We start from the raw sequence: 26,803 nt of genomic DNA on the forward strand, positions 1-26,803 counted from the left end.
ATCATTTAATAGAAAGAACATATTAATCTTCTCTCAACTGAGTTAGTACTTAGTCAATCCGTGACACTAACTCAATCAAAAGTTTTATATAATAAGTATAAATAACATTAGATTTTATCACACCCGCAGTGTGAATATAATATTTTCTTTTAAAAATTATTTAATAATGAATTCAGGTGGAGGATTTGTGTAATTTTATAACTGAATTGGTGACCCGGTTAATGGTGATACCAACACAGGAAAGTGTTTAAATCTAAGTCTTAGAAAATCAGTAATCATTTAATAGAAGGGGTAATATAATTTAGTTTTTCTCAACTAAGTTGATATCCAGTTAACCCGTAACGCCAACTCAATCATGGGATAAATAAATATAGATATAAATAATAATAATAAAATGCGACCGGTTCTTATAATATCTGTTCTTTTTTTTATACAATGCCTCAAATCCTTAAATAGGAGGATAATGTGTTTCAGTGTACTCGAACCAATGTCCTCATGCACTGATAATAATACCTGATGCCATTCGAGTTAAGGCTTAATCGGCAAGACTATATTAGTTTTTTTCTTAACTGAATTGGTAATTGGGAGAGATAAATATAAATAATTTTCAAAAAATAGCAACCGCCCTTTAGATCCTATGTTTTATGGATAGCAATTAAGTTACTTTGCCACAACGAATCTGGTTCTCCACCAATTATACTTGCGGATTCAATTATTGTCTACAATGATTGAACAATAAGGGTATAAATCTAGGCTACTCCCCACAACTTCTTTTCACACAGTTTCGGTTCTTCGGTATCATCGGGGTTATTTAACGGCTGTTCGAATCGATGGCACGAAGAGAACGATGCAGCGGTTGTGGGAGTAACATGTTGGTTTCACCCGAGGCACGAGTCGTTCGTTGTTCCCAGTGCCACACCCTTACCAACCTTGTCCCAATCAATGCTCGACCAGGCCGAACCAGGTTCTTTTCAAGCACTACAGTTTTTATTATTACTACCAACCGGAATTAAGATCCGTGTTTCAGTTTGGTTATTGGCATTGCCTAAGGTTTTTCTTCTGGTAAATTATACGAGTAGTCACCCAACTATAAAAAGTTATAAATTGGTCACTCAATTATTTAATTTTATTTATTTTTGTCATCCAATTATCTTGGATTTTTAGGTGTTTTCATTTTTACATTGCCAGCCGGTGACCAAAAAAGACAAATTGAATAATTAAATGACCAATTTGTAACTTTTCACAATTGAATGATAGTTGAGTGAGTACTAATGTAGTTTATTTATTTATTTATTTTTGTTATGATAGGTATAATGGGCTGCCGAGAATGCATGAAAACCCATACGGGAACGGCCCAAGTCCGCAACATCCACAATATCCACAACCGCGACCATCCTTATCTCCAGTTCCGATTTACGGGAGAAAACGAGCACTTCTTTGTGGTGTGAATTACCATGGAAAGAGTTATAAACTCAAAGGAAGTATCAATGATGTCAAGAGTATGAAGTACCTTCTTGTGGAGACATTAGGATTTCCCAATGATTCCATTTTAATGCTCACAGGTAATCTCGGGTTTTTAAATGTTAAGATTTAAATCTAATTTCAGATTTTTTTTACTTAACGGGTGATTGTAATAGACACTTGTTTATGGGCCGAGCTATTCGCTTAAGCTCGAAGACCTATTCAGAATTTAAGAGGGTTTAAACAAAAACATTAAACCAGAAAGATGAACTTGCACAAAAAAAATAGGCCCATTTAAAATATGGGTCGAGCTCAAGTTTGACCATTCAAGGCCCAAGCTCGACCCAACCCCTTTTTTTAGGTTTATAATATTTTATAACGAGAATATTAAAATTTTAATAAATAAAAGTAATATATTTAAAATATTTTATTTTTTAAAAATAAAATGGACGGGCTTAAAATGGGCTTTGATTAACTATTTATAAATATGAGCAGGTTTGGGTAAAATTTTAAGCCTATATTTCAGATCAAGTCAAGTTTGAACAAGTATAAAGTGTATTAATATCATATTTAGGTTCGACCCATGAACACTTCTAGAATAGACTAACTCAACATGGAATCTAGTTCGTAGGCATATATAAGCTACCAAAGAGTAAATAGGGAAGTAAACTAAACACATATGCTAACAAGCTATTTGGTTTTTGAGTCGAGTTTTGGTAGCTTAAGCTATTGAGCAAGTTAAATTTGAGTATTTTAATACTTGAGTTGAATAGCTCATGGTATATATTATTTTGAAATCGAGCAGAAGCACAAGCACAAATATTGTCGTGGAAAACAAACCTGTTCGAGCAGCTGGCTCTTAAACCCGACTTTTAAATCTAAAACTATATTGAACTTCACTCGAATTTGGAGTCGAGTTCCAAACTTTCTCATGCTTGTGCCGAATACATTTTCATATCCGACACTTTTGCATATGTAGAAAATGAAAGGGAGCCTTCAAAGATCCCGACAAAACAGAATATCCGAAAGGCTTTGAAATGGCTGGTCTATGGATGCCAACCGGGGGACTCGTTGGTGTTCCATTTCTCTGGTCACGGCACTCGACAAAAAGATTACAACCATGACGAAGTCGACGGATTTGATGAAGCATTGTGCCCTCTTGATCACGAAACCGAAGGGAACATAATCGACGACGAAATCAACGACACCATCGTAAAACCGTTGACTCGAGGAACCACACTGCACGCGATCATCGATGCCTGCTACAGTGGAACAGTCCTCGATCTCCCTTTCGTTTGCAGGATGAACAAGTTAGTTAGTTAGTTCATTCGTAAAATTTATACACTATATTACCCGGACTAGACCGAACGGATATGTGTCCCATACGGTTTTTGGAAGATTTTTGGAGGATCATCTCCTCGTATTCATGTTTGGGTATACAAATAATTTTCTAAAAAAGTGAACAATCTGAGCAACGTATATTGGGTTTATATTTGAGTTTTTGGTATTATGTAGGGAAGGGCGTTATGCGTGGGAAGATCAAAGAAATCCCTTATTTAACAAGCGTACAAGTGGAGGATTAGCCTTTTGTTTTAGTGCTTGTGATGATCATCAAACCTCTGCTGATACCACTGTGAGTAAAATCTTTCGAGTTGGGTTCGAAAAATTTTGAATTTGGTTGAATCATTATCGAGTTAAGTTTGAACGGATTGGGATAATGAGTAGGTTGAATTCAAGTATTGTTAATGCTTGAATTGAGTTGAGTTGGAATTGAGTTGATTTTTTTTGTATTTTTAATTAATATCATAAAAAAAATTTCCAACTCAAACTCATCACAAATTAACGATTCCATTTTTTACTAGGTAAATGAGCTTGATTGAAACTTACTGAAGAGCTCGAGGAGTTCGATATTTTATCTCGAATTAGGCTCAAGCTTTAAAAGTAAAATTTCAATTGAGTTTCAACCAAGTTTCAAGATATTGGAGTTTTTTTTTATAGCTTGAACTCGACTTAGTTTGATTACACTCTTATTTCAAAGAGTCTTCGAATTTAAAATTGAGCTTTGATTTTGCAACTATTTTAGACGATCATATTCGAATCTCAATATCTGCATCATTTGGTCTTTAAAGCATTTGAGTGAAAATATCATTAGCTTTAGTGTGTTGTTTGAATTGTTATGTTGTAGGCTTTCACAGGAACCAATGTGAGAACCGGCGCGATGACATATAGCTTCGTACAAGCGATTCAAAATGAACGGAGGTTGACTTATGGGCATTTGCTTAATGCGATGCGTTACACGATTGGTGATGTTAGCAAAGCTCATGGAGCATCACAGGTATCTAAACCAAGGTTTTCAAAACTAAATTGGTGGCGGAATCGGTTAGACTATCTATTTTTGGTCTAACTTGTTTGACCTGTTTGATAGGTTCAATTGAATAAATTATTAAAAAAACGGTCCGACTTTCCTATTTGGGGGTTAACTAGTTCAACCTTTATTTCGAACCGATACCCTGACCAATTCCCTATCCAACTAATCTGATTTTACCATGAGAAAATACGTATTAAATACGTGATAGTAATTTTAAAAAACAACATAATTAAAAGATGATCCCGGATACACAAATAAGGTTTTTTTTTGTTTTCTTCTTAAATGTGAAATTGATGATAAACAATTTGTAAATCTATCTATAAGTCAAGTCAAGCCTCAATTCGATTCTAAAAAATAATTTATACCTAAACCCAAATTTGAATCTATTCGACAACTCATTTTTACTACTGAATACGTTTGTTCGAGTCACGCTCCCACTCTTTGAACCTATCACCATCTTTCCTAAGCCGGTTTGTTCTTGATTTGCAGGAGCCACAATTAACTTCATCAGATAAATTTGATATCTACTCTAAGCCAGTTGTGCTCTAGTATTTTTTGTTGCTCATAATGAATTGCGTCCCGTTATACTCGGAGATTTCCGTATCCGTTCTATATTCGTGCAATACTTGTGTTTACAATATGTTAATCCCTGCTCATGAGAATGTATATTTCATAATCAGTTGCTTATCTCTTCGAAGAGCATTTGTGATGAGAAGATTAATCACTATTATCAATGATAGATACCCTCATTTCAATAAAAAATAATTTTAGTTATATACATTTTAGTGTGTTCATATTTACTCATAGTAAAAATTTATGTTATTTATAAAGTTATGCACCTTAATAATTTATATTATATAAATTTTAATTTATTTTAAGATATTGATGGTTTGCTTATCTTAAAAGCGAAGAGTGTTTGGTACGATGGAAAGTAATTATTAATATATATTGGATAAATTACATTAGTAGTCATCTAACTATTTTTCTTTTTTTTTTAGTCACACAACTATTTAATTTTGTCTTTTTTATTACCGGGCTAACGTAAAAATAGAAACACTTAAAATCTAAAATAGTTGGGTGACCAAAAGGCAAATTTGAATAGTTGAGTGATAACTTTGTAACTTTTCATAGTTAGGTGAACAAAAAAGAAATTTATTAATAGTTGAATAACCATTTTATAACTTTTCGGTGACAAAAAACACATAGTTGAGTGAATACTAATATAGTTTACCTTGTATTTTTAATTTATATGATACTTGTACTAATTATAAAACCATAACAATTATTAAAATTGAGAATTTTTTTAAATAATATCGAACTCAATTTTAATTATATCACCAACGGTAAACTACAAAAATAGTTACTTTTGTTTGCCTCAGATTACATTTTAGTCACTTATGTTTGAAATGTTACGTTTTAGTCACTTATGTTAGTGTTTTGTTACAAAGTTGTCACTCTGCCATTAAGTTCCGTTACCTCCCTAACGACAATCTTATGTGGCAGTCTAAATGGGTTTTAAATGCCAACTTGGATGTCCAGTTGGGATGAGAATAGGTTTTTAATTAAACAAATTTAATTAATTGAAAATTTTAAATTAATTACACATTGAATTGGAAAAGAAAGACTTTTCGTCTCGTTTTTCTTTTAGTTTTCTTTTCTATTTTTACTGAAAATACTATTATCATCTTTGTTGAATCGAAACAATAAAAATCAAATTTAGTGTTTCATCAATCGATTGAAATTTTTTTATTCAATATGAAAAAACAAAGGATGAATTCAATGGAGGGTCCAAGTATATTTTATTTGCATCCGTTTGTCTCTTTTATCGAATAAGTAGTTTTACTCTGAAATAGTATACTATTTAATGACAGCCCTAAATTAAAAACCTTGATATTTTCTTCCTTTGCATCCATCTGTTCTTGTATATCTTCCTTTTTGATATTTTCTTCACAAAAGAGGAAAACATTAAAAAGTACCCCCAAAAGATCCAAAGTTTAGTGTGTTATCCAAAAATGCCATCAACAACCACCACTTACGACACTATCACCTCCAACCCGACCACCTTTTCCTCGCATGCCAAACACATGCGCCGCTTGTGGCTATAGCTATTCCCCCTCTCCTCTTTTTGCTTCCCCATCTTTGCTTAACTCTTTTGGCACCCATCATTCTGCGAGTTACATCCCTTTGATTTCTCTATAAAAAATTTAAGATTTTTGGGATTTATTCTTTTGTCCAATTACCATATGCTACCCACTTTGATTTTTAATCAAAATTTCTTTAGCCAAGAGCTTATCTATAATTTTAAAACAGGGTTGGGCATATTTGTCATGTTATGAAGACGTCAAAGAAGGAAAAGAGAACATTTCAATAATCCCATGAACTAGCTATTGCTTCTTTTTAGTCAGGAGAAAATTAAGTTTTAGGGTATAGTTTTGTATTCTAATTTCATAAAAGAAAATTAAAAATTTATTTTCATCCCAGTTGGACATCCAAGTTAAGATTATCGTTAGAGAGGTAATGGAGTTAACGTCAGAGTGACTACTTCGTAACAGAACACTAACGTAAGTGACTAAAACATAAAATTTTAAACATAAATAACTAAAATATAATCTAAGACAAATAAAAGTTACCTATCACTAAACTACACACCCAAAAGCTTAAAAGATGTTCAACAATTATAACGCAGAACAGAACAAAGAGCATAACAAACAACAATTTTATAGTACCAACAAGTGCTGGATTAAATGGTAAGTTACCTTGTATTTTTAAGGGAGATATCGGTGCGAAATTTAGAGACAACATCTCAAACATATATCTTAAAATAAAAAAATTTAATTTTGCAGTGAGAAAATTGCAATCTGGTTTTTTCTCTCGGGAATAATGTCAAACAGCAGGAGTGCAAAGAACTTGGGTTAACGGTTTATCCAAGTTCACAAAAGAACCGTCGGGAGCGGCAGCTTTCCTTGCTTTCTTCTTCCATTCAATGGCTTTTGTTTTTCCTCCTATTAACTCCCTAACAAGCTTCTCCACTTGATATCTCTTTACAGTCTCATCTATCTCAATACCAACACCCAATCTCGAGCACGCCCACGGCCCACCAACTGTTTGTTAATTGGTCTGCCCATTTATTTCAATGGTCAAATTTCAATTTTGGCCCCTAGACAATGTTGAAACTTAAGATTTAATCTAAATTTGAGGATCAATTAAAAAAATTAAAGGATAAAAAACTATGAAATTTAAGAATTAAATACATTATCCTTAATAATAATTATATGGACATCTAGCATGTGAGCAAAGATATTTAAAAAAACAAATAATATTTAAGTAGCTTTTAAAATATCAAAATAGATAGATTTGGTCAATTTTTAAATAAAAAAATTGTTTTTAAAATATAGAAAGTATTCTATTTCTAATCATTATAGAATTTAAATTTATAATTTTTAATGACACTTGTCATAACCCAATTGGACGTAATATATGAATGGGCCGAATTAGTTGGGTCGAACCCAAAAGTCTACTCGCTTTCCGACAAAGGAATGATTTTTTTTAAAACAATAATAATAATAATAATAATAATAATTTTTTTGTAAATACCACTTTTGTCCCTTTCCTTTCTTGGGGACAAAGCAAAAAACACCAAAGGTAAAGCTAATGGCTACTCTTCATTGGTGCCCAATATATTCATATTTAATTTTAAATTACAATAAAGTCACCATCTTTATTATTTTTTGCAATGTCGTAAGAAAAAAATAGAATTTATGCTATGTTTTTATTCTTACCAAATTGATTCTTTTTTAAGCTATTATATTTGATCTGGTGCCTAAATATTCATAATCACTTCTCAACTCTTAGTCCATACATTTTAGTGCACTCGAACCCACGTTCTCTTGCATTGGTAACAATACCGACATCAATCAAGCTAAGATTATTGTTTAATATAAAGTTTTTTAAATAAGAAACCTTTATGCGTTTTATTTATTTAGTTTTTATTTTTTAAATATCAATAATGAACATATATATTACGATATTTAAATTTGCTCGTCAAGTTAATGGCTCACTATCATTATATCAAATAAATATCTTTTAGGTTTAAACGATAACTTTCATTTTCCTCGTTTAAGTTTAAATTATGATTTAGCCTTAAATTATATTTATTTTTTAATTTTGATACCTAAATTTCTTTTGTCCCACATCAGTATTTGAAATATCATTTCCGTCTTAGTTTATAAAAAAATTAAAATTTATTAATAAAAACGTGAGACATAGCACATTTTTGTTGAAAGTTGATGTTTTTAAATTAAATTGAGACGAAATTAATAATTTAAATACGAAAAATAGGTCAATAATTTTAAGCAGCAAAGTAGGAAAAATATGATTTAATGCGAATTTGTTATTTAAGCAAAATAATAATAAATAGGAATATGTTTAAGAATGTAATACAACATTTTGATTGGGTAAATTTCAAAATTATATTAATGCAAAATAAAATTAAAATATAATATAAAATGGAAAATATTTGGTACCTGGAGTTTTTAAATTTGTTAAGGAACTAAGGATTGACAGATATTTTATAGGCGTATAATAAATAACTTTTTAAACTACTTGTGGAATTAAAAAATAAACTAATAACCGATATAAAATATGTCACGACGTAAAAGAGAAATACGAATACAATATTTAACAACATGACATAAATACTAAAAAAAGGGATAAAATAATATTTAGTCTTTGAATTTGATAACTTTTTCAATTTAATCCTTGAATTTTTTTATCTATTAGAACTTGACAACTTCTCTCAATTTTGGTCAATGTAATGAATAATGACGAGATACTTTGATGTTATGTCACATCATCACCTAAAAATTATATTTTTATTAAAAATTCAAAAACAAAATATAAAAGTTACTAAGTTCAAGGACTAAATGTTGTTTTATCCTAAAAATATATCTACTTGACCATCAATGTTTAAAGTTCGCAGTTTTCCGTGTTATCTCAAATATTCAAATTTGTATTTTTTAGGAGTTCAATGTGTCTTATTACTATACCAAATAATTAAAATAATATTAAATATGTATTTAAAAGATAATGGTATAATATTTTACACGTATTTTGGGTTAAAAAAGAATTATTATATTTTTATTGAAAAGAATTAAATTAATTAATTATAGTCAGTCATCTGGTGGTTATGAAATGAATAAATTTCTGCCTAACCTATAAAAACCTTAAAGAGAGAGGAAACAACCTCAAAAGGGAAAAGAGAGACGCGAGTGGGTGTATTCCATATATGCTTTTTTTTTATAAAAAATACAAAAATATATTTAAAATTAAAACCCTAAAAATAGGATCATTTGGCAAATATAAGAATTAAAAAAGTAATTTAATTATGTTAATAATTTGGGTTTGGAAAACTAAAATTTGAAGGAGGCGTTACGTCTGATATCTAAAAAGGAAAACATTTTCGTGTTATCAATATGATGATGTGGCAAAATATTATTTCATCTGTCTAGAAAATATATATTTAAAATTACAAATAAGTTGATGAAAAATAAATTAAAATTTAAGTGAGAAGCTATTTTAAATAAATTATAAAAAGTAAAAGGAAATGGTTTTAATTTTAATTTTATTTGTTGAGAAAATTCAAAAATCAAATTAATTAATATAAATAGTGATGCATACATGCATGCATAATATTAATTAATAATTAATGACAATTCTTTTTATTCTACCACGCGCCATTTGAAGTGAGTGGAACCAAAAGTCCCGAACCTTCAGGAGACAAACGCTCGATTACGATTTGAGTAACGAAAAGCTCGACTGCGTGCACTTCACGCATACGAGTAAGAGTGTATTGCTTATTTAAGTCGTAGTGAAAAAGGTACCAAAAGTGCAAAAAAAGAAAAAAAAATTGCTTGAAGAAGAAAATCCCAGCAAGAGTCAGTCTGCAATCTGTCTTTGTTTCTTTATAAATTTGTAAACCAAAAAAATTAATTTCTTCATTTAATATTATTATTTTTATATTAATTATATAATTATTTTGTTGGAGAAAAATATTAATAGCGTTTGTTCTTCACATAGTCCAGCTTTAATGGCGTGAGAGCGTACACAAACGGAAGAGAGTATATATATGTATATGTGTTTATGTATATGTATATGTATATGTATATGTGTTTTTCCTTAAAAGTAAAACCGTATGTGATCTCCTTCAATCTTTGCATGCTTCACCAAACTCCTTTACAAAAAAAGAAAACCCAAAAACCCAAAATATGATTTCTGATATCAATGAAATGAAATGCCATTTGGTTTCCAATCCTTGAAGAAAACCCACGCTTTTTTTCTTTTGCTTTTTCTCAAAATCTGAGCAAAACCCAGATGTTAAAAAGTGGTAATCTGTTCTGGGTATTTGTTGTTTTTTTCAAGTTTTTTTTTGTTTGATTTAATCTGATGTTTGTGTTTTGATTGTTTCTTTTGTTGTTGTTGTTGTTGTTGTTGTTGTTGTTGTTGTTGTGTCTGTTTGTTTGTGTTTGATGTTGGAATCTACTGCTGAGATTGGGAACATGAAGGATGATGAAGAGTTTGAAATGTTATTAGATGAGATCCCTCATGCAACTTCTCATAATCATCATCATCATCATCAACATGAGAGGAAGAATCATGTGAATGGGTCATTACATGGCATGTATGGCAATGGTTTTATGTATGATGATGACCCATCATCAAGTTACTTACATAATCGTACATGCGTTTCCCCTGTAAGCGGTTTCTCTTTACTATCAGATGGTTCATCTTCAAGCTTGTTTTCACACAATGGGCAGTCTTTATCTGACCATGGATCACCACCACCACCATTAGAGGACTTTAAGCCACACTTGTTTGGTGAACTTGATCTTTGTAGAAACTTTAGTAAACTGTATATTAGCAATGATCAAGAGAATTTGGGTTCTAGTTTTAGAGATTTCTCCCTTGAATCCAATGGGATTCAACGTTTTGATCAATTCAATGTTGAGAAACATGGTGTTTGTGATACATTGAGGAAAGGGTTTTCTGAATTTATGCCTTTGAGTTTCAATGGTGGGATGGCATTTTCTGGTTTGCCCCATAATTTATTAGGTCCTCAAATGTATCCTCAAGGGATGGGTTGTTGGAATGGTACAATGAGATCACCATGGCAGAACAAGGATCAAGCTTGTAATGTATTGAATTTAAGCCCTTCTTTGAGTAATGGTGAGCTGATTGTTCATGGTTCTCCCCGGCCGGTTCGAAACATGTTAAACCATGGGATGCCATTGTCCAATGGCTTGGCTAGACCTAGAGCTCATTCAAATGTTGGGGCTTTTAGTAATGAGGATAGTTTCATTATTCAAGGAGATGGTTTAAATTATGTAATGATCAATAAGGGGCTTGATTGTTCGAGAGGGCTAAACAAGGCAAAGGATATTGGTGCGAGTAAGCATCGAGAAGGAAGGTTGCAACTCGATAATTGGTCTCAATTTGCACCAGCTTGTGGAAATTCTAAGAATGCTGCTAAGTTATGTACCTCGTTTTCTTTGCCGCCTAAGTATAACTCGTTGGCTGAAGCTCGTGGATATATATACTTGATAGCGAAAGATCAACATGGTTGTAGGTTTTTACAACGGCTATTCGATGAGGGTACCCGAGAGGATGTTGAAATGATATTTAAGGAGATTATTGATCATGTGGTCGAACTTATGATGAACCCTTTCGGGAATTATCTTATGCAGAAGTTATTGGAAGTGTGTAATGAACAACAGAGAATGCAGATTTTGTTAATGGCTACTGAGGAACCGGGTCAACTTGTTAGAATATCTCTAAACACGCATGGGTATGTATGAGAACACCGTGCTTTCGATATGTTTGTATTTGCTGATTGTATTTCTAATATTGTTTTTCCTTGTTTCAGGACTCGTGTGGTGCAAAAGTTGATTGAGACACTCAAAACCAGGCAACAAATTTCGCTTGTTGTATCAGCTCTTGAGCCTGGGTTTTTATCACTCATCAAGGACTTGAATGGCAATCATGTCGTACAGCGTTGCTTGCAATGTCTTAGCTGTGAAGATAACAAGGTAAAGCCTTCCATCTTATAGATTTCTAGGTGTTAACAAAGGGAATCTTTTCTGTTCCATTCTGGTTTTGTTCCTTAATTCAAAGTAAAATGTTAGTCTCTTTTTGGGGTCCATATGTGTAATTGTCATACATGATTGCATTCCTTAAATCACAACCAAATTAAGCTTTAGTGACACAAAAACCGGAATGCATCATATTGCATATCGAAACTTCACAACTGAAAAGAATTACTTGGTGATACTTTGTGTAACCTAGTAGTTTTGCTTAAAATTCAATTAAGACAATGATGCATGTGTGCATATCAAGTTTTGTTTGTTCATCTCTTTTTCTCGAGCCATTTACTTTCCTCAGTAGCAGGCATTGACAATGGCCTTTTTTCCCGATCATTTTGACAGTTTATTTTCATTGCTGCTGCAAAGTATTGTGTTGATATTGCAACTCATCAACACGGCTGTTGTGTATTGCAACGATGCATCACTCATTCCACCGGGGAATATCGAGATAATTTGGTTGAAGAAATATCCTCCAATGGACTTCTACTTGCACAGGACGCATATGGGTAAGTATCTCTGCTTGCATTTTCCCGGGAAGAAAGAAAAGGAAAAAGTAAACTTGACTTTCATAATTTTGACATGTAGTTGTTTATACAATTATAAATTTCTGGTTTACCGAGTAGCCAAACTTTCTGGTTTGACTGATAATGCAAAATAGTGCAGTAAGCTGAAAATCTTCTTTGCATGTTTGAATGTATTAATGGCTTATTTTGTATCATGGACTTGTATTACGATAATAAATTCAGACATTAAACATGCTGAGCAAGTTATCATATCGGTTTAGTGTTCATATTGTTATCGGAAAACAACTGTTTGTTCTTGGTTGGCCTATATTGTAACGAGACTGATCAGTTCATTCCAAAAACGGTATTCCCCGGTGCCCCTGAATTTGTTTTTCGTTTTGCAGAAATTATGTTGTTCAGTTCATCTTGGAATTAAAAATTCCATCTGCCACTTCAACTTTGATCTCTCAATTTGAAGGGAACTACGTGCACCTCTCGTCTCAGAAGTTCAGCAGTCACGTGGTCGAAAAATGTCTCATGGTGTTAAATGACGAGAGCCGGTCGAAACTCATTCATGAATTGCTGTCTACAGCTCACTTTGAACGATTGCTTCAAGATCCGCATGCAAACTACGTCGTGCAAACCGCTCTCCGTGTATCCGAGGTTCGAGAATCAATCACTTTTCCCATTATTTACAAAACCCCCACTCCCTTGTTTTGATTCTTCATTTTTCTTCTTTATATTAGGGACCTCTGCACAATTCACTCGTAGAAGCAATTGAGTCCCATAAAGCAATATCACGCAACAGCCCGTATTCGAAGAGGATTCTCTCTCAGAAGCTACTCAAAAAGTGAATGTACATTCTCCCCCTTTACTTTTTGTTGTTTTGTGTCAACTAAAACTATCATCTATATATATATATATGGAAAAACCGGACTTGAAACCGTAAAAACGAGCTCTCGCGTTTAACCTGAGGAAGAGTTTTTGTCTTCTAAAAATGGCATGGGAAATCCCCTTCCATGTGCTCCAAAGAGTGTAAAAGATAAAAAAGCAATTTTGAACTATAAAGTTGCTTAATTTTTGGACATTGTATTATTTATGTTGTCTTGTTGATCTTTATCTATGGTATTTGGATGTTTTCTTTTGCAATTGTACAATGTAAAGAATGTTAGGGGTTTTTTTCTTCTTGTTTCGGTTCCGTAGTTTGGAAATCGAGGAAGAAAGGGTTGCAGATCTTGAGATTCGAGTCTTTGATTTATAAGATCTTACTTATTAAAGAGTGATTGTATGAACCAACTGAATGCAACAAATCGAAGTTTTTTTTTTTTTTTCACTTTGGAAATAATGAAAGGGTTGAGAATTTCAAGGTTCAAATATCGGATTTGCGATACGAACCAAATTTTGATTACAACTCGTATTCGACATTCATTCCGTTTTTTAAAAAGATTAGTTGTGTAAACCAAACCTTGATTACAAACTCGTATTTGACATTCATTCTTTCTAAGTTTTCGAGATTCAAATATAGATTACCTTTCAAAAGTTTAGTGGTATGAATCAAATTTTTATTTCGAACTCATATTTGACATTGAAGAAAGTGCGCTCTCTCAAAATAGTGGAAATTCATTTCATTTTTTAAAAGAAAGATTAGTTGTATGAATCAAATTTTGATTACATGCTCGAATTCGATATTGAATCTCATGAAAAAAAGTGGATTTTAATATTGTATTTTTAATTATATTTAATTTAATTATAACCTCGAATTTGACATTCATCTAATATTAGAAACATTATTTAAAAAGAAAAAAACCTTATTTACAGTTTGATCTAAATTATTATTTAATAATTATAAAATATATAAATATTAATATAAAATCTTACAAAATATTCATTCTCAATTAAATTTCAATCGATTAATTTATTAAAAAAATCATTTAAAAACTGATGTATGGGCAAAAAAAAACACAGTTACAATAATTAAAATAGTATTTAATTAATTAATTTTAAAATTATGAACCCGACAAGACCAAGTAACCTACGGGAAGTAGCGCGTCATAAAATATTCCTCGCCAAGTGGTTCGGGACACGTGTCGACATTCCGAACCATACACCTGACGTCAACCAATCACGTCGCTGAAACTGATTGGATCTAATCGGCCTACCCTCATTCCACGTGTCCTTCTTAGCTTCATTTCCCTTCACGTTTTAATTTTTTTGAAAATTAAATCATACATTTTAATAAATAAAAGTTTCTAAAATAATAGACCCAATTAATACATTTTGTTAGCTGCAAAATATTATTAATTCTTATGATTCTATGTGATTTAAATTTTTTTGCCCAATATTAATTTTCAAGAAACATTATTTAATAATTTTATTTTCGACATATAAAAAATATTATCTTATAAATTATGTATGGACAGATCGAGTCAAGCTTAATTTTTTAAAATTCTATTTGGGTCGGACTTGGACAGAAAAATAAACTCATATTTTCTATTGCGCTAAACTTAGTTAAAGAGAATAAGTAGAATATTAGAATTTGGTTTGAATCCGACCCAACTCAACCGTGAATTTATGTATTTAATTTATATTTTACTAATAAAAAGAATACACAAAAATGATCTGACATTCGTTAAATTATATTGTGAGTTCTTGTACTATGTGTAATTTGTGAATTTAGTCCTTGTACTTTAATTTGGTCGGTCCCTGTATTTTAGAATTTTGAAATTTTAGCTATGGAAAAAAATATAGATATTAAATTCATTAATTTTACTATTTCTAAATTATTATCGAGACATATTATCACGTATGTAATGTCATGTCAATTTATTATTTTCATATATTACTTACTAATGGCTAGTTAAAGAATTTAACGGTTGTTGATTTGCGTTATAGTTGGAATTTTAAAATTTGAAAAGTATAAGGAAGAAGAATGATCAAATTGAAGAACATTGACTAAATCTAAAACTTTATGTATAGTACAAGATTGATGGTAGAATTTAACTGAACAGATTTAGCTACTACCACTTGAGTCATGATTTAAGTTGAACAATTTTAAAAAGTACAGGAATTAAAATGGACTAAATGAAAGTTATAGTATATAGACTAAATTCATAACTTACACATAGTACCGAGGTTGATAGCCGAATTTGACATGGCTAAAACATTTGGTCGTTGGCTTGAAACAATGTCTTGAAATTGTAAGGCCATACGATATCGATAGTTCCGCTCCACATTAGCTTTGCAAATTGCTGGTAGGCCTTTTCCGAGAAATGGTAGGCATCGAAAAAGAGATAATCGTCGGGGTTCTCACATAAAATGAATTCTGTTACCCCTCTCTTCCCTCCGCAGCTATAAACACCTCTGCCTTCACCGTACCCACAACATGCTGTCGCATCCTTGAAACCTTTCATATCACCACCCACAGAGAACATCTTATTATTCCGGACTCAATGTGAATGTTGAATGTAGAAACTGACACAAATATTTCAAATATTTAAGCATGTAGAAATTTGACACAAATAGTTCATAGCCTGTTCGTGATATATTGCAGTGAGCATTGGCAATGAAAGTGTTGAAACTAACCTTGTCAATTGGGCAAATCGGATAAATCTAGATTAAATGAATTTGAGTTTTAAAGATTTCAAGTGATAGATCAATTTCGAGTTTTGATTATTTTAAATTTGAAGCTTAGACTTTTCAAATCGGTTCATTTAAGTTTAGATTATTTTGTGTTGAGATGAGAGAGAGATGTGCTAACATTACCATATTTTGAAGGGTTGTTTAACCTCTCACTAACAGATTCAAAGAAATTATAGTGGGCATATTTGAACCCATTAAGCTTCTCCTTCAGCTCGTTTAGGGCTTTGGGAAACCCTGAATTGTGCAGTTCTGCTAATTGTGTGATTCCATTAATGCAACAGCCCCCATTCTGTGCCTTTATGTATGGCAAACAACCCAATGGCATCATCTCCATGAACCCAAATTTCCTCCCTCCTTTCTTGTATATTTCCTGAAACCAGATAAAACCCCGATTTCAAGCAATTTCAGCTAAGAAAATAGAATGAAAAAGTTACAAAAAATTTGGATTTTTTAAGGGTTAAATCATTGTTTGGAGCTTGAACTTGGCAACTATTTTCACATTGGGGCCTGAACTTTTTTTTTGTCTAAGTTAGTTCTTGAACTTGACAGTTGTTTCCACATTAGGACCTGAACTTTTTTTGTCCAAGTTAGTCATTGATATTTCATTGAAAACCCTAAAGTTAAGGCCCTAATATGGAAACAATTGACAAGTTCAAGGACTAACTTTGACAAAAAAAGTTCATGCCTCAATGTGAGAACTATTGCCTTGTTAAGGCCCCTATATGGGAACAATTGTCAAGTTCGGAGGCTAATTTAGACAAAAAAAAAAGTTCAAGCCTCAATGTGTTTAGGTCCCGGTATTGGAACAATTACCAAGTTCATGGATTAATTTGGACAAAAAAAAATTCAAGCCCCAATGTGAAAACAATTGCCTAGTTTAGGCCTCAATACGGGAACAATTACTAAGTTTAAGAACTAATTTAGACAAAAAAAAATTCAAACCGAGAATTGTTAAATTTAGGCCCAAAGTAGTGATTTAAATTAGGGTAAACTACAAAAATAGTCACTTTTGTTTGTCTCATGTTACATTTTAGTCACTTATGTTTGAAATGTTACGTTTTAGTCACTTATGTTATTATTTTGTTACGAAGTGATCACTCTTCCGTTAAGTTTCGTTATCTCCTTAACGGTAATCCTACGTGGCAGTCTAACTAGATTTTAAGTGCCAACTTAGATTTCCTAATGGGATGAAAATAGATTTTTAATTAATTAAAAAATTTAAACCCTAAATCTTAGTTAAAAAACCGTTCATCTCCCTCCTTTTTTAATTTTCTTTAAGGGGTTTCTCTAAGACAAATTATGCACCTGTAAAGGACATCAAAGGAAACGGCAGCACGAGCATGTCCAAGGTGACTGAAATCATAGTCAGTGACACCGCAGACATACATGTGAACTTTTCCAGGGGTTTTGGGCTTGAAAACCTCTTTTTGCTGAGTCATGGTATTGTAAACAACAAATTGGAATTCTTGGGTTTCCTTCCTAGCCATCGGTTTAGAAGTTTTTTTTTGGTTTGTTTCTTGCTTTGAGGGATCTATTCTGACCCTAAAAAGTTACCCATTTTTCTAAAAACTTAAATCACATGTAAATTAGTATGAATCTCCAACACCCTACATCAATGGCAAAAAAAGAGTTCATAGCTTTTGAGACGCTTTAACAGTGAATTCATGCTTTAATAAATGGGAACCTTTAAACAGTGAATTTCAACACCCTACATCAATAAAAAAAAGAAGTTCAAGCTTTAAAAAAAATTGTTAACCCCAGTAAAGTTAAAAAAATAACTGGGAATTCAAACTTTTGAGACACTTTAACAGTGAATTCAAAACTTAAAATCCATGTGTCTCTCATTCAAAAAATAGACCAAAGAAACAATCTTTAACAATGAATTCAATATAACATTAAACATTAAAGAAACAAAACGATGCATTAAGTGATTGAAGAATGAAAAGAACTCACCAATTAATCAAGAAACTAAAGATGCAAAAACCCAAGTGCGGGAGATGAACGGTTTTTTAAATAAGATTTAGGGTTTAAATTTTTTAATTAATTAAATTTTTTTAATTAAAAATCAATTCTCATCCCATTAGGAAATCCAAGTTGGCACTTAAAATCTAGTTAGACTGCCACGTAGGATTACCGTTAGGGAGATAACGGAACTTAACGGAAGAGTGATCACTTCGTAAAAAAATAATAACATAAGTGACTAAAACGTAACATTTCAAACATAAGTGACTAAAATGTAACCTGAGGCAAACAAAAGTGACTATTTTTGTAGTTTACCCTTTAAATTATTATTTTTTTAACTATGAAACTTACTTTGACAGCAAGAGTCAAATTGCCAATCACCATGGAAACAAACTCTTCATTCGAGACCACAGTTGAGTTTTTTGTCAAATAATCATTGCCTCCTATGCCAATCAAATAAACAGCTTTGGACAACAAATTTTTGGCCTTTGCTACACCAAGCTCATGTCTCAATGATGTCTCAACTTTCTTGAAGTATTTTATTTGTGTTCCCAAATCTACAACCTGAATTTGACTTTGGTTTTTAATCTAAATATGGAAACAAAATAAAGCTTAAAATTAAAGGAGAAAACTATGTTGTAACATACTAATCCTTGATGAGTTTCAAGTAGGGCACCAGCTCCGGCAGATGCAAAGTTCACCCCATTTCTAAACTCAGGGTTTCCTGGTTTTAAATATGGTGGAATTAATGGTAACCCTGCAAATTGAGCTGTAACAAAATTGTAAGTTTAATGAATTTTCTGATCCAAACTTAAAAATCCGAAATTTAACTCTGCTATACTTAAAAAAAGATGACATTCAGTAAGTGTACAACAGTTTAATATCTCGGAGCTTAGCTTGATTGGTTCATATGATCATCCTTAGAGAGATGGCGTTCAATAAGTTTGGATTTTAGTTTGATATCTATAATCCTTCTCTTCATATTACATTTTTGTTTTATACATGCTGGAATTTATTGATCTAAACTAGACATGTTCAAGGGTTAGGTTACATTCCCAAACTTGAAGGTCTGCCCCGAAATTTGGAGGTTTGAAAAAAAAAGGTCCATTTAAAAAATGGGCCGAGTTTAGGCTCCAATATTCAAAACTCGAGTTGAATCCAGCTCGACCCTTTTTCAAGTTTATGATATGTTGTTTTTTGTTTTTTATATTAGTAATTTATATCATGTGGAAACTAAGATATATTATGCTATAAACTTGGGTTAGCTGTGGGATTAGGCAAAATTTGAAGTCCATATTCCGGAAGAGGCTGAGCTTGGACAACTACATATGGTATTTGTTGACACATTTGGAGGCAAAATTTTATGGTTGTTTCAGTGGCTAAAACGTAGCCACAACTTCAAGCATTGTTTTATTACCCTGTCTATTTTCAGAGTTGACAAATTTTAGAATAAAAGCATTGAACTATCTGTATTGAAGATATTTAGGCAAGTTAAAACCCAAAACATGAAGGCAATTGAGTTAAAATTGAAGACTTGAAAATTGGTTCTTGCATATCAAGTTTGATCACTTGCGGAACAAGTAAAATCTCTTTCTATATTTGAAGACATTGAATTACACCAAGAGTCTTATGAAATTATTATCTTGTGCTAATTTTTAGTTTTACTTTATAGAAAAGTTCTTAAACTATGATTCATATGTAAGCAAAATTTAAGTAGTGTATAAGCTTAACTTTTGTCTAGGTTAAAGACATCGAGAGATTAACGAGAGCACAAATTTGTTCAAGTTAGGAATGTGTTATGTGTGCATTATTTTTGTAATCAATCAAGAGGGTTTCTTGTATTGCAAAATTAAGCTTTCAACAATGTTAGCCTTTCAAGGGGAAGCTTAGTGAGAGAGTGATCTAGTCTTTGTACAACAATGAGGACACTAAATTGGTCAGAGTTAGACTAATGTTAGGACTTAAATCATTGGTTGCACTATGAGAAAGATAGTAGATCATTGCTCTGGGTAAGGCCTTGTAGACATAGATTGAGGTTGAATTGTGTAAATAAAATCTCGATATTCATCTTAACGTTTATGCACTTTTGATTTCGTGGTTGAAACTATGGCCACAATTTCTATTTGCTAAGTCAGTACCCCTCATTTCTACAGTATTGATACCATGCATAGGATTGACCTAAATTCGACCTAAGTTGGCCCACAAACATCTCTAATTAAAACTCGAAGTGTTTTGAGTCTTTAACAACTCAGAGATATTCAACAAGTCAGGGTTCGAATTCCAACATCCACAATCTCGTTTATATCAAAAATAAATAAATAAATAAATAAATTCGGAGCGATATATATTTACCAATAAAATCCGGGATCAGTCGGCCGTCGGAGAATCTACCAGTAGGGTAATTGAAGAAGGTCTCACCATAAGGCCAGAAATTGGCTCGAAAATCAAGGATGGTGCTGATATAATTGTTGTTTCCATTATCCAAAAGTGAATCACCGAAGATGAACAAAGCAACATGGTTTTCATGATGGAGCTCAATCTTATTATTATGGCAGCTAATCAAGTTTACAAATATGAATACAACTGATAAGAAGAAGCAAATACATTGGCAACTTATTGATTTTGCCATCATATAATGAAGAAGATAGAAGTGGGTTTATGTTTTGAATTATCCTCATATATTCAATGCAACTATTTTGTCCTTTTTCATGTGGAAAATTTCTACCATTTGATTCTACTAATATATATATATATATATATTAAAAACATTGTATTATTATGAATAAATTAATATAATTTATTTAACAAACAGCATTATCACCAGGGGCGCTGGTACAGGTCTCGACCCCCCTTAAAATGGAAAAATTTTCATCTAGGTCATTTAAAGTTTTAAATTAGTAAAGATAAAATTATATTTTTTCTCCTTAAAAATGATAAAATTTGATTTAATCTTTTAAAATTATAAAAATATAGACTATTCAGATAATAAAATTTTATAAGTTTTAAAAGTCAATCTGAGCTCGGATGATTACTTGCTTTCTTGGTATAAAATGTTTGGGGCTATATATCGACAATGATACAATGTTTAATCATTTGTATTATTAATGAATGTTCATTGAACCATGTAATGTTTGACTTTATATTATATATATATATATATATATATATGAAAGCATTCATTTTCACTAATAAAAAATAGATTAGTTTTACATAATTACATGATTGTTTACCTGATTTATATATTAAAAAATACTATTTTTATTAATATTTTATACTTATTATATTTATTTAAAAATTTTGTGCATGTACAATATATTGCTTGATTTAATAGTTAATTTGTTTTTAATAATATAACCTACCATTTTTTAACAAACCTACTTTAATTTCTTTTAATTATATAAAAAGTTCCAAAATTTTTGGAATTTTATTTTTAATTTAAAATGATTTTAAAATTTTCATTTTATTTTTTTAATTTGAAAGTTTTTTATTTTTATTCATAATTTTTAATCTTCTTAAAATGTAATTTTTTAATTTTTTTAAAATATGGGAAAATATTTTTAATACTTTAAGAATTTTTATGTGTTTATAAAGAGTAAGGTTAAATTCATAAAATTGTAAAGGTTGAGGACTATAAAAGTTGTTCTATTTGCTTTTATAATTGCCAATTAACAATAGACAACAAAATTAGACGAAAGTTAGTAAATGGATCAAGAATTTTAAATTGAAATAAAATTATTTTTGATGTAATGTTTAAAATTATTAATATCTCCTAATTCAACATATAAATAGAAGAATAATACGCTTTAACGCATTTGAATCCATTTCCTCCTACATTGACAATAATACTCATACCAATTGAGTTAAGATTCAATCGACTTAAATTTTAAATTTTAAAGCAGATTTAACATGAAAGAAAATGAGCATTACTATTTAGATGATTAAATTAGAATTATAATATCCAAAATAATTCGCACTTCATTATTTTTAACAAAGCAAATTCTTAAAATTCAAATATAAACTTCTAAAATGATGACATTTTTTCTTCTAAGATTTTTAATATCCGATAATCACATTATAGAGCTGGAAACCGATTCATATTTCCTCTATTCACAGGACTTGAAACTGAGAGAGATCCGAAAACTCGGAATGGTGAAATAAATTAGTTAATGGCCGAGCAAACTCTTCGGATTTCACTGTTACTACCCGTCTTCACACCTATATTACTCATCTTCACCATGGACTTCGCGAATTCCTTTCCGAAGTTCAATTTTCGGACGCCTTTCTCGCCCAAGAACTGTTGTACAAAAGTCCTCGTCGACGCATCGGTCCATAACTTTTGGTCCGACTCGAGCACTCCCCGACCGTTTTTCAAGTTGGTGAAGAAAGACGTGTCGAACTTGTTAGCACTACCGGTATCCAAATCAACACGTCGGAAGTTGTTTCCGTTTTGCGGGCAAAGTGATCGGAGTTGAGGGAGAAATGATGGGTTGATCGTCGGGTCCGGACCACCATTGGTGAAGTTGTTTAATCTATAGTTAAATACCAAGCAAGCTGCTGTCCCTATGGTGTGTCCTCCTATATGATGGAATTTAAAAAGGTCAAACTTATATATGTTGTCAATATCATGTATATTTGTGTTTGTCTTATTCTCGACTTAAACGATTGATTAGATTCGAGGTAAAAAAAAGTTGCTTACCAACAAGGGTGACAAGGTCTTGAGTGTTGAGACCAAAGCGAGCGAACTGTTGCTTTTGGGACTCAATGGAGTCCGTAAAGCCAGGCAATTTTGCGGCTTCTGATTGCAACGAAACCTTCCCATCTCTACGTCCTGTCGGCACCTTCCAATTTATTCCTTTTGTCTGCATTTTCCAAGGTATTAGACTTTTAGCGACGATAAAATAAGTCGTCACTAAAAACTGTAATATGATAGTTTTATTATGGTTTTAGTCCCTCTTTTATGTTCAAAATTTGGATTTTACCTCTCTACTTTGATTTGGTATTTTTCATTTTGGGATGAAACAACATTTAGTGCTTGAGCTTGGTAATGTTTTTTTTTTTAGTTTGGACACTAAACTCTTTTTCAGGACGGCATTAGTCTTGGAACTTGGTAACTTTTTTCAATTTGGTCTGTAAATTTAGATAACATTAAGGCTTAAAAGTTTAAAAAGAAATTATATAAAATTTGAAAAATTATAGGGACATTATATTAAAAAAAATTTGAGGTGATGACATAGCACAATATCAAAATATCATATCATTACACTTTTAACATAATTCAAGTTTAGAGACCACATTGGAAAAAGCTAAGTTCTAGCACCAATATTGACCAAGGAAATTTGAAGGATCAAGGTAGAAAAAAATGCCAAGTTCAAGGACTAAAAATTTGATTTATTCCTTTTTTTTTTGTTATTTTTATGAAGTTGAATTGATAACATTAACATCCTTAGTTGCTATCATGATGAGGTGAATTTTTTTACTGTTATTTAATCTCAACAACTAACATTATAAAAGCAAATTATTAAACTACGATAAAAAATAAAAATGCAAATTTTAGTTAGTAGAGGGATTAAAATCAGTATTAGACCAATATTAGAGAATTCGAGTGTTTTTGTTTACCAAGACGACGGAATCACGAGCAGCGAGAGCTAGAATATCAGCACACGAAACGACGCCGGGACAAGCAGCTTCAAGCTTAGCTTTAGCCTCGTCGATGACATCAAAGCCTCTCAACAAGCTATTCTGAACGGCTTTCCTCTCCGTATTAGGACCGTCGATAAGGACGGAGCCATCACAGCCATTAACGAAGCAATCATGAAAATGCATCCTCAACAACCCCGGCGCAATAGCTGGATTTGAACGGAAATGGGATTCAACAGTCGACTTAACGATGGATTCCGCTCGTGGGCATGTTTTTGAATAGAACCCGACCCGAGTGGTTCCTTGCCCGAAACCAGTCGCAGGCATTGATAACAATGTGACAGCCATTGTAAGGAATATGTAAGAAGGCTCCATTGTTGATGAGGTTGAAGAAAGTGATTTTGGGAGTGATGGGTGGTTTGGTTTTTGAGGGTTTATTTATAGGGAAAAAAAGGTTAGGGTCAAAAGTAAAGAATGTCGGCTATAAAGGAATCGCCATTACCAAAGGAGAAAAGAAGGGTTTGGAACAATAATGGAGTAACTATGAGTGTGTAAAGAAGGTTAGAGGAAGCTGCTGTGAACACTGTAATGGCGAGCTGGTGTTTTTGAGGTTCACGTGAAGAAATGTCCTTTTTTGTTCTTGAAGGACGTGAAGCGATGTTATTTGGCAAAAGATTCGTTGTATAATAATATTATATCGACATATCCATAAAACATGGAGAAACGTGATAGAATTATGAATAAAATATCAATTTTACATCTCCCATGAAATCTATATTATATAAGGTTAGAATGAATTGATTTTTTTTATTTATTTTTGTTGTTAAAAATAATCTTTGTATGTAGACCTGATTATAAGGTAAGTCATCAGTTCAGGTCGAAAGGTCTGTCTGAAAAATAAGAAGATTTTAATAAAAATATATGTTTGACAAAAAATAAGATCGGTTTAAAAAATGGGTTGGGCCTTAGGTAAGATTTTTTTGCCCTGGATCAAGCCTGACATGAATTTGCCTAAATTTTTTCCCCTACTGTTGTTTACTTCTATTTTGTTGCCATTTTAATGTTGTTTTGCCATTATTTTGTTACTATTTTGTTGTTATTATTTGAATGTTGTATAACTCTTATTTTATTATTAATTTTGCTACTATTTTAGAGTCATTTTGCTTGCCAAGTTGTAACTATTTTAGTATTATTTAAGCATGAAGATTTTTTTTAATGTATTTTCAAACATTATTTTTAATGTTTTTAGTAATTTGTTTTTATATAAAAAAATTTAATACTGGAGGGCCGAGTCAGGCTCGAATTTAACATTTTTTATATGGGTCGGGAGTGGGCAAAATTTTAGGCTCATTTTTGAGTCGGACCTAAAATTTTGCATCGTCTTGGCCCATGATCAGGTCTACCTATACGTCACCATAAGTTTCAAGTAGCACACCACGTTGCACTGTCTAATTATTCTATTAGGCACTCCAGTTTTTAACAGTGCAAATGGATGAAATTTTTAACAGGAAAGATTGATTTCCTCTTTGATCTAACATATATGGTCTAATTTTCTCATTTTCTTAATAAAGAGGGTAAAATGTAATTTGACTCTTAGTATAGGGGTCTCCATGGTATTTTACCAAAAATTGACGATAAAAAATTACAAATATGCCGAGGTCTATTAGGTCAAGTTGTATGGAGTTTAATATTCCTAAATTTGTCAATTGAGTTAAGAAAATTTTCTTTTACCAAATATATATAGATATATGTTTGTCAAAATTTTAAAAGGTCCTTGAAGTATGTACTTCTTGCAAATTTAATATTTTTTAAACAAGTAATTTGATCAATAAGTATTCTATCACAAATTTATCCTTGTAGTTTATTTTAGTCCTAAAATCAATGATTTTTTGCTAATTATATCCAATAATTTAACATAATTTAGTTTTTAAAAAAGTGGTGTCATTCTTCTGTATTGGCGATAATACTCATGCCAATTGAACTGAAAATCAATCGACCACCCAAACAATATGTTGTTTATAAAGCTCAACACTTTTTTTCACATTTTAAAAAGATTAAATATATAATATTTATTTCCACTCGTAACAAACAGTAATAATCCATAAAATATTAAGAGAAATGGCTATAGTTTTAGATTTAGATTAATGCCAAATGCATTACTGTAAAGTTGCCATATGCACGTTGTGGGGTTGAATTTTATATTCTATTCAATAATCTATATTTAAATTTTTAAATAAAAGAATTCAGTTTTGGTTTAATAATAAATCATAATGTAGTTTTAAGATTTAAAAACTACTGCAATACTATACATGAATTTCGATTACGTAGAATTTTATACAATAAAGGTTAATTTGATTCAATTTTCAATTTTGCACAAATCATTAACACAATTATTGATATAACATTATCTTACATTAACATACAAGATACACATATAATTATATTTATTCAATATAAAAATAAATTGACGTATTTATTTCTTCAAATGTGTACAATTGAATCAAAATCAAAGTTTTATGTGTACATTTAAAGCTGTAATTAAAGTTTCATTTATAAAAATTAAATTGTTAAAATGTAAAAAATTCAAGGTTTGATGGTGAATTAAAGGTATAATTGGGACTTTTTAAGGGCTTGGATAATTCGGCTATAAATTTTGACTTGAGAGAATGGTTAATTTTATGATTTTCAGGTTAGAGGACTAATGTGAAAAAGTTGTAAAAGGTAGGGGTAATTGTGTAATTTTAGAAACTAAAAGGGTATAAAAATGTAGAATAAATTGGAATATGAAATGTAAGCTAATAATTGGAAAATTTTACATTTTAGATCAAGACCTTGTTGATTTACGTGGAAAAAAAATTACGAAAGTCCCTGAACTTCTGCAACTATTACAATTCAGTACTGGTAAGTTCATTCGGTTTATGATTTAATATCTGTATGAATTGTATGATGATATAATATGAAATAGTTGATATTAATTGTTTTATTGATGATGTAAAGTTGTTTGGGAAAATGTTATTGAATTTTGATACTTAGGTCGGATGAACGCGAGATAATGTACAATTGAATGACAGTGTCTTAACGGGGATTGGAGTGGAGAT

At 31.4% G+C, this 26,803-nt stretch overlaps 4 protein-coding genes across 5 annotated transcripts; 2 read left to right on the forward strand and 2 right to left on the reverse strand.

Annotated features, from left to right (window-relative positions):
* The first annotated feature begins 768 nt into the window (after positions 1–768).
* On the forward strand, positions 769–4,609 carry LOC105773665 (metacaspase-3). Its single transcript, XM_012595742.2, has 6 exons — positions 769–964; positions 1,309–1,562; positions 2,441–2,771; positions 2,977–3,094; positions 3,647–3,796; positions 4,319–4,609. The coding sequence occupies exons 1-6, from the start codon at positions 831–833 to the stop codon at positions 4,376–4,378; spliced, it is 1,047 nt and encodes a 348-aa protein (XP_012451196.1). The 5' UTR covers positions 769–830; the 3' UTR covers positions 4,379–4,609.
* A 5,273-nt stretch (positions 4,610–9,882) lies between these two features.
* Positions 9,883–13,616, forward strand: LOC105773679 (putative pumilio homolog 7, chloroplastic). Its single transcript, XM_012595760.2, has 5 exons — positions 9,883–11,669; positions 11,748–11,910; positions 12,307–12,470; positions 12,872–13,130; positions 13,214–13,616. Exons 1-5 carry the CDS (start codon positions 10,354–10,356, stop codon positions 13,319–13,321), a joined length of 2,010 nt encoding a protein of 669 aa, XP_012451214.1. The 5' UTR covers positions 9,883–10,353; the 3' UTR covers positions 13,322–13,616.
* Positions 13,617–15,397: 1,781 nt separating this feature from the next.
* Positions 15,398–20,739, reverse strand: LOC105773689 (GDSL esterase/lipase 2). 2 transcript variants are annotated; one of them, XM_052629022.1, is made up of 5 exons: positions 20,421–20,739; positions 18,716–18,825; positions 18,420–18,632; positions 16,230–16,476; positions 15,398–15,870 (listed from the first exon to the last, which is right to left on the reverse strand). In XM_052629022.1, exons 1-5 carry the CDS (start codon positions 20,698–20,700, stop codon positions 15,623–15,625), a joined length of 1,098 nt encoding a protein of 365 aa, XP_052484982.1. In that variant the 5' UTR covers positions 20,701–20,739; the 3' UTR covers positions 15,398–15,622. The 2 variants fall into 2 exon arrangements, with proteins under 2 accessions (XP_052484982.1, XP_012451221.1); XM_012595767.2 differs by having other exon boundaries at positions 18,716–18,837; positions 20,421–20,734.
* A 1,284-nt stretch (positions 20,740–22,023) lies between these two features.
* Positions 22,024–24,280, reverse strand: LOC105773693 (peroxidase N1). The gene is made up of 3 exons (XM_012595779.2): positions 23,685–24,280; positions 22,765–22,927; positions 22,024–22,643 (listed from the first exon to the last, which is right to left on the reverse strand). The coding sequence occupies exons 1-3, from the start codon at positions 24,078–24,080 to the stop codon at positions 22,228–22,230; spliced, it is 975 nt and encodes a 324-aa protein (XP_012451233.1). The 5' UTR covers positions 24,081–24,280; the 3' UTR covers positions 22,024–22,227.
* Between the last annotated feature and the right edge of the window lie 2,523 nt (positions 24,281–26,803).

This window comes from Gossypium raimondii, chromosome 1, assembly GCF_025698545.1.
Source record: "Gossypium raimondii isolate GPD5lz chromosome 1, ASM2569854v1, whole genome shotgun sequence".
In the NCBI taxonomy this organism is placed as follows: Eukaryota; Viridiplantae; Streptophyta; class Magnoliopsida; order Malvales; family Malvaceae; genus Gossypium; species Gossypium raimondii.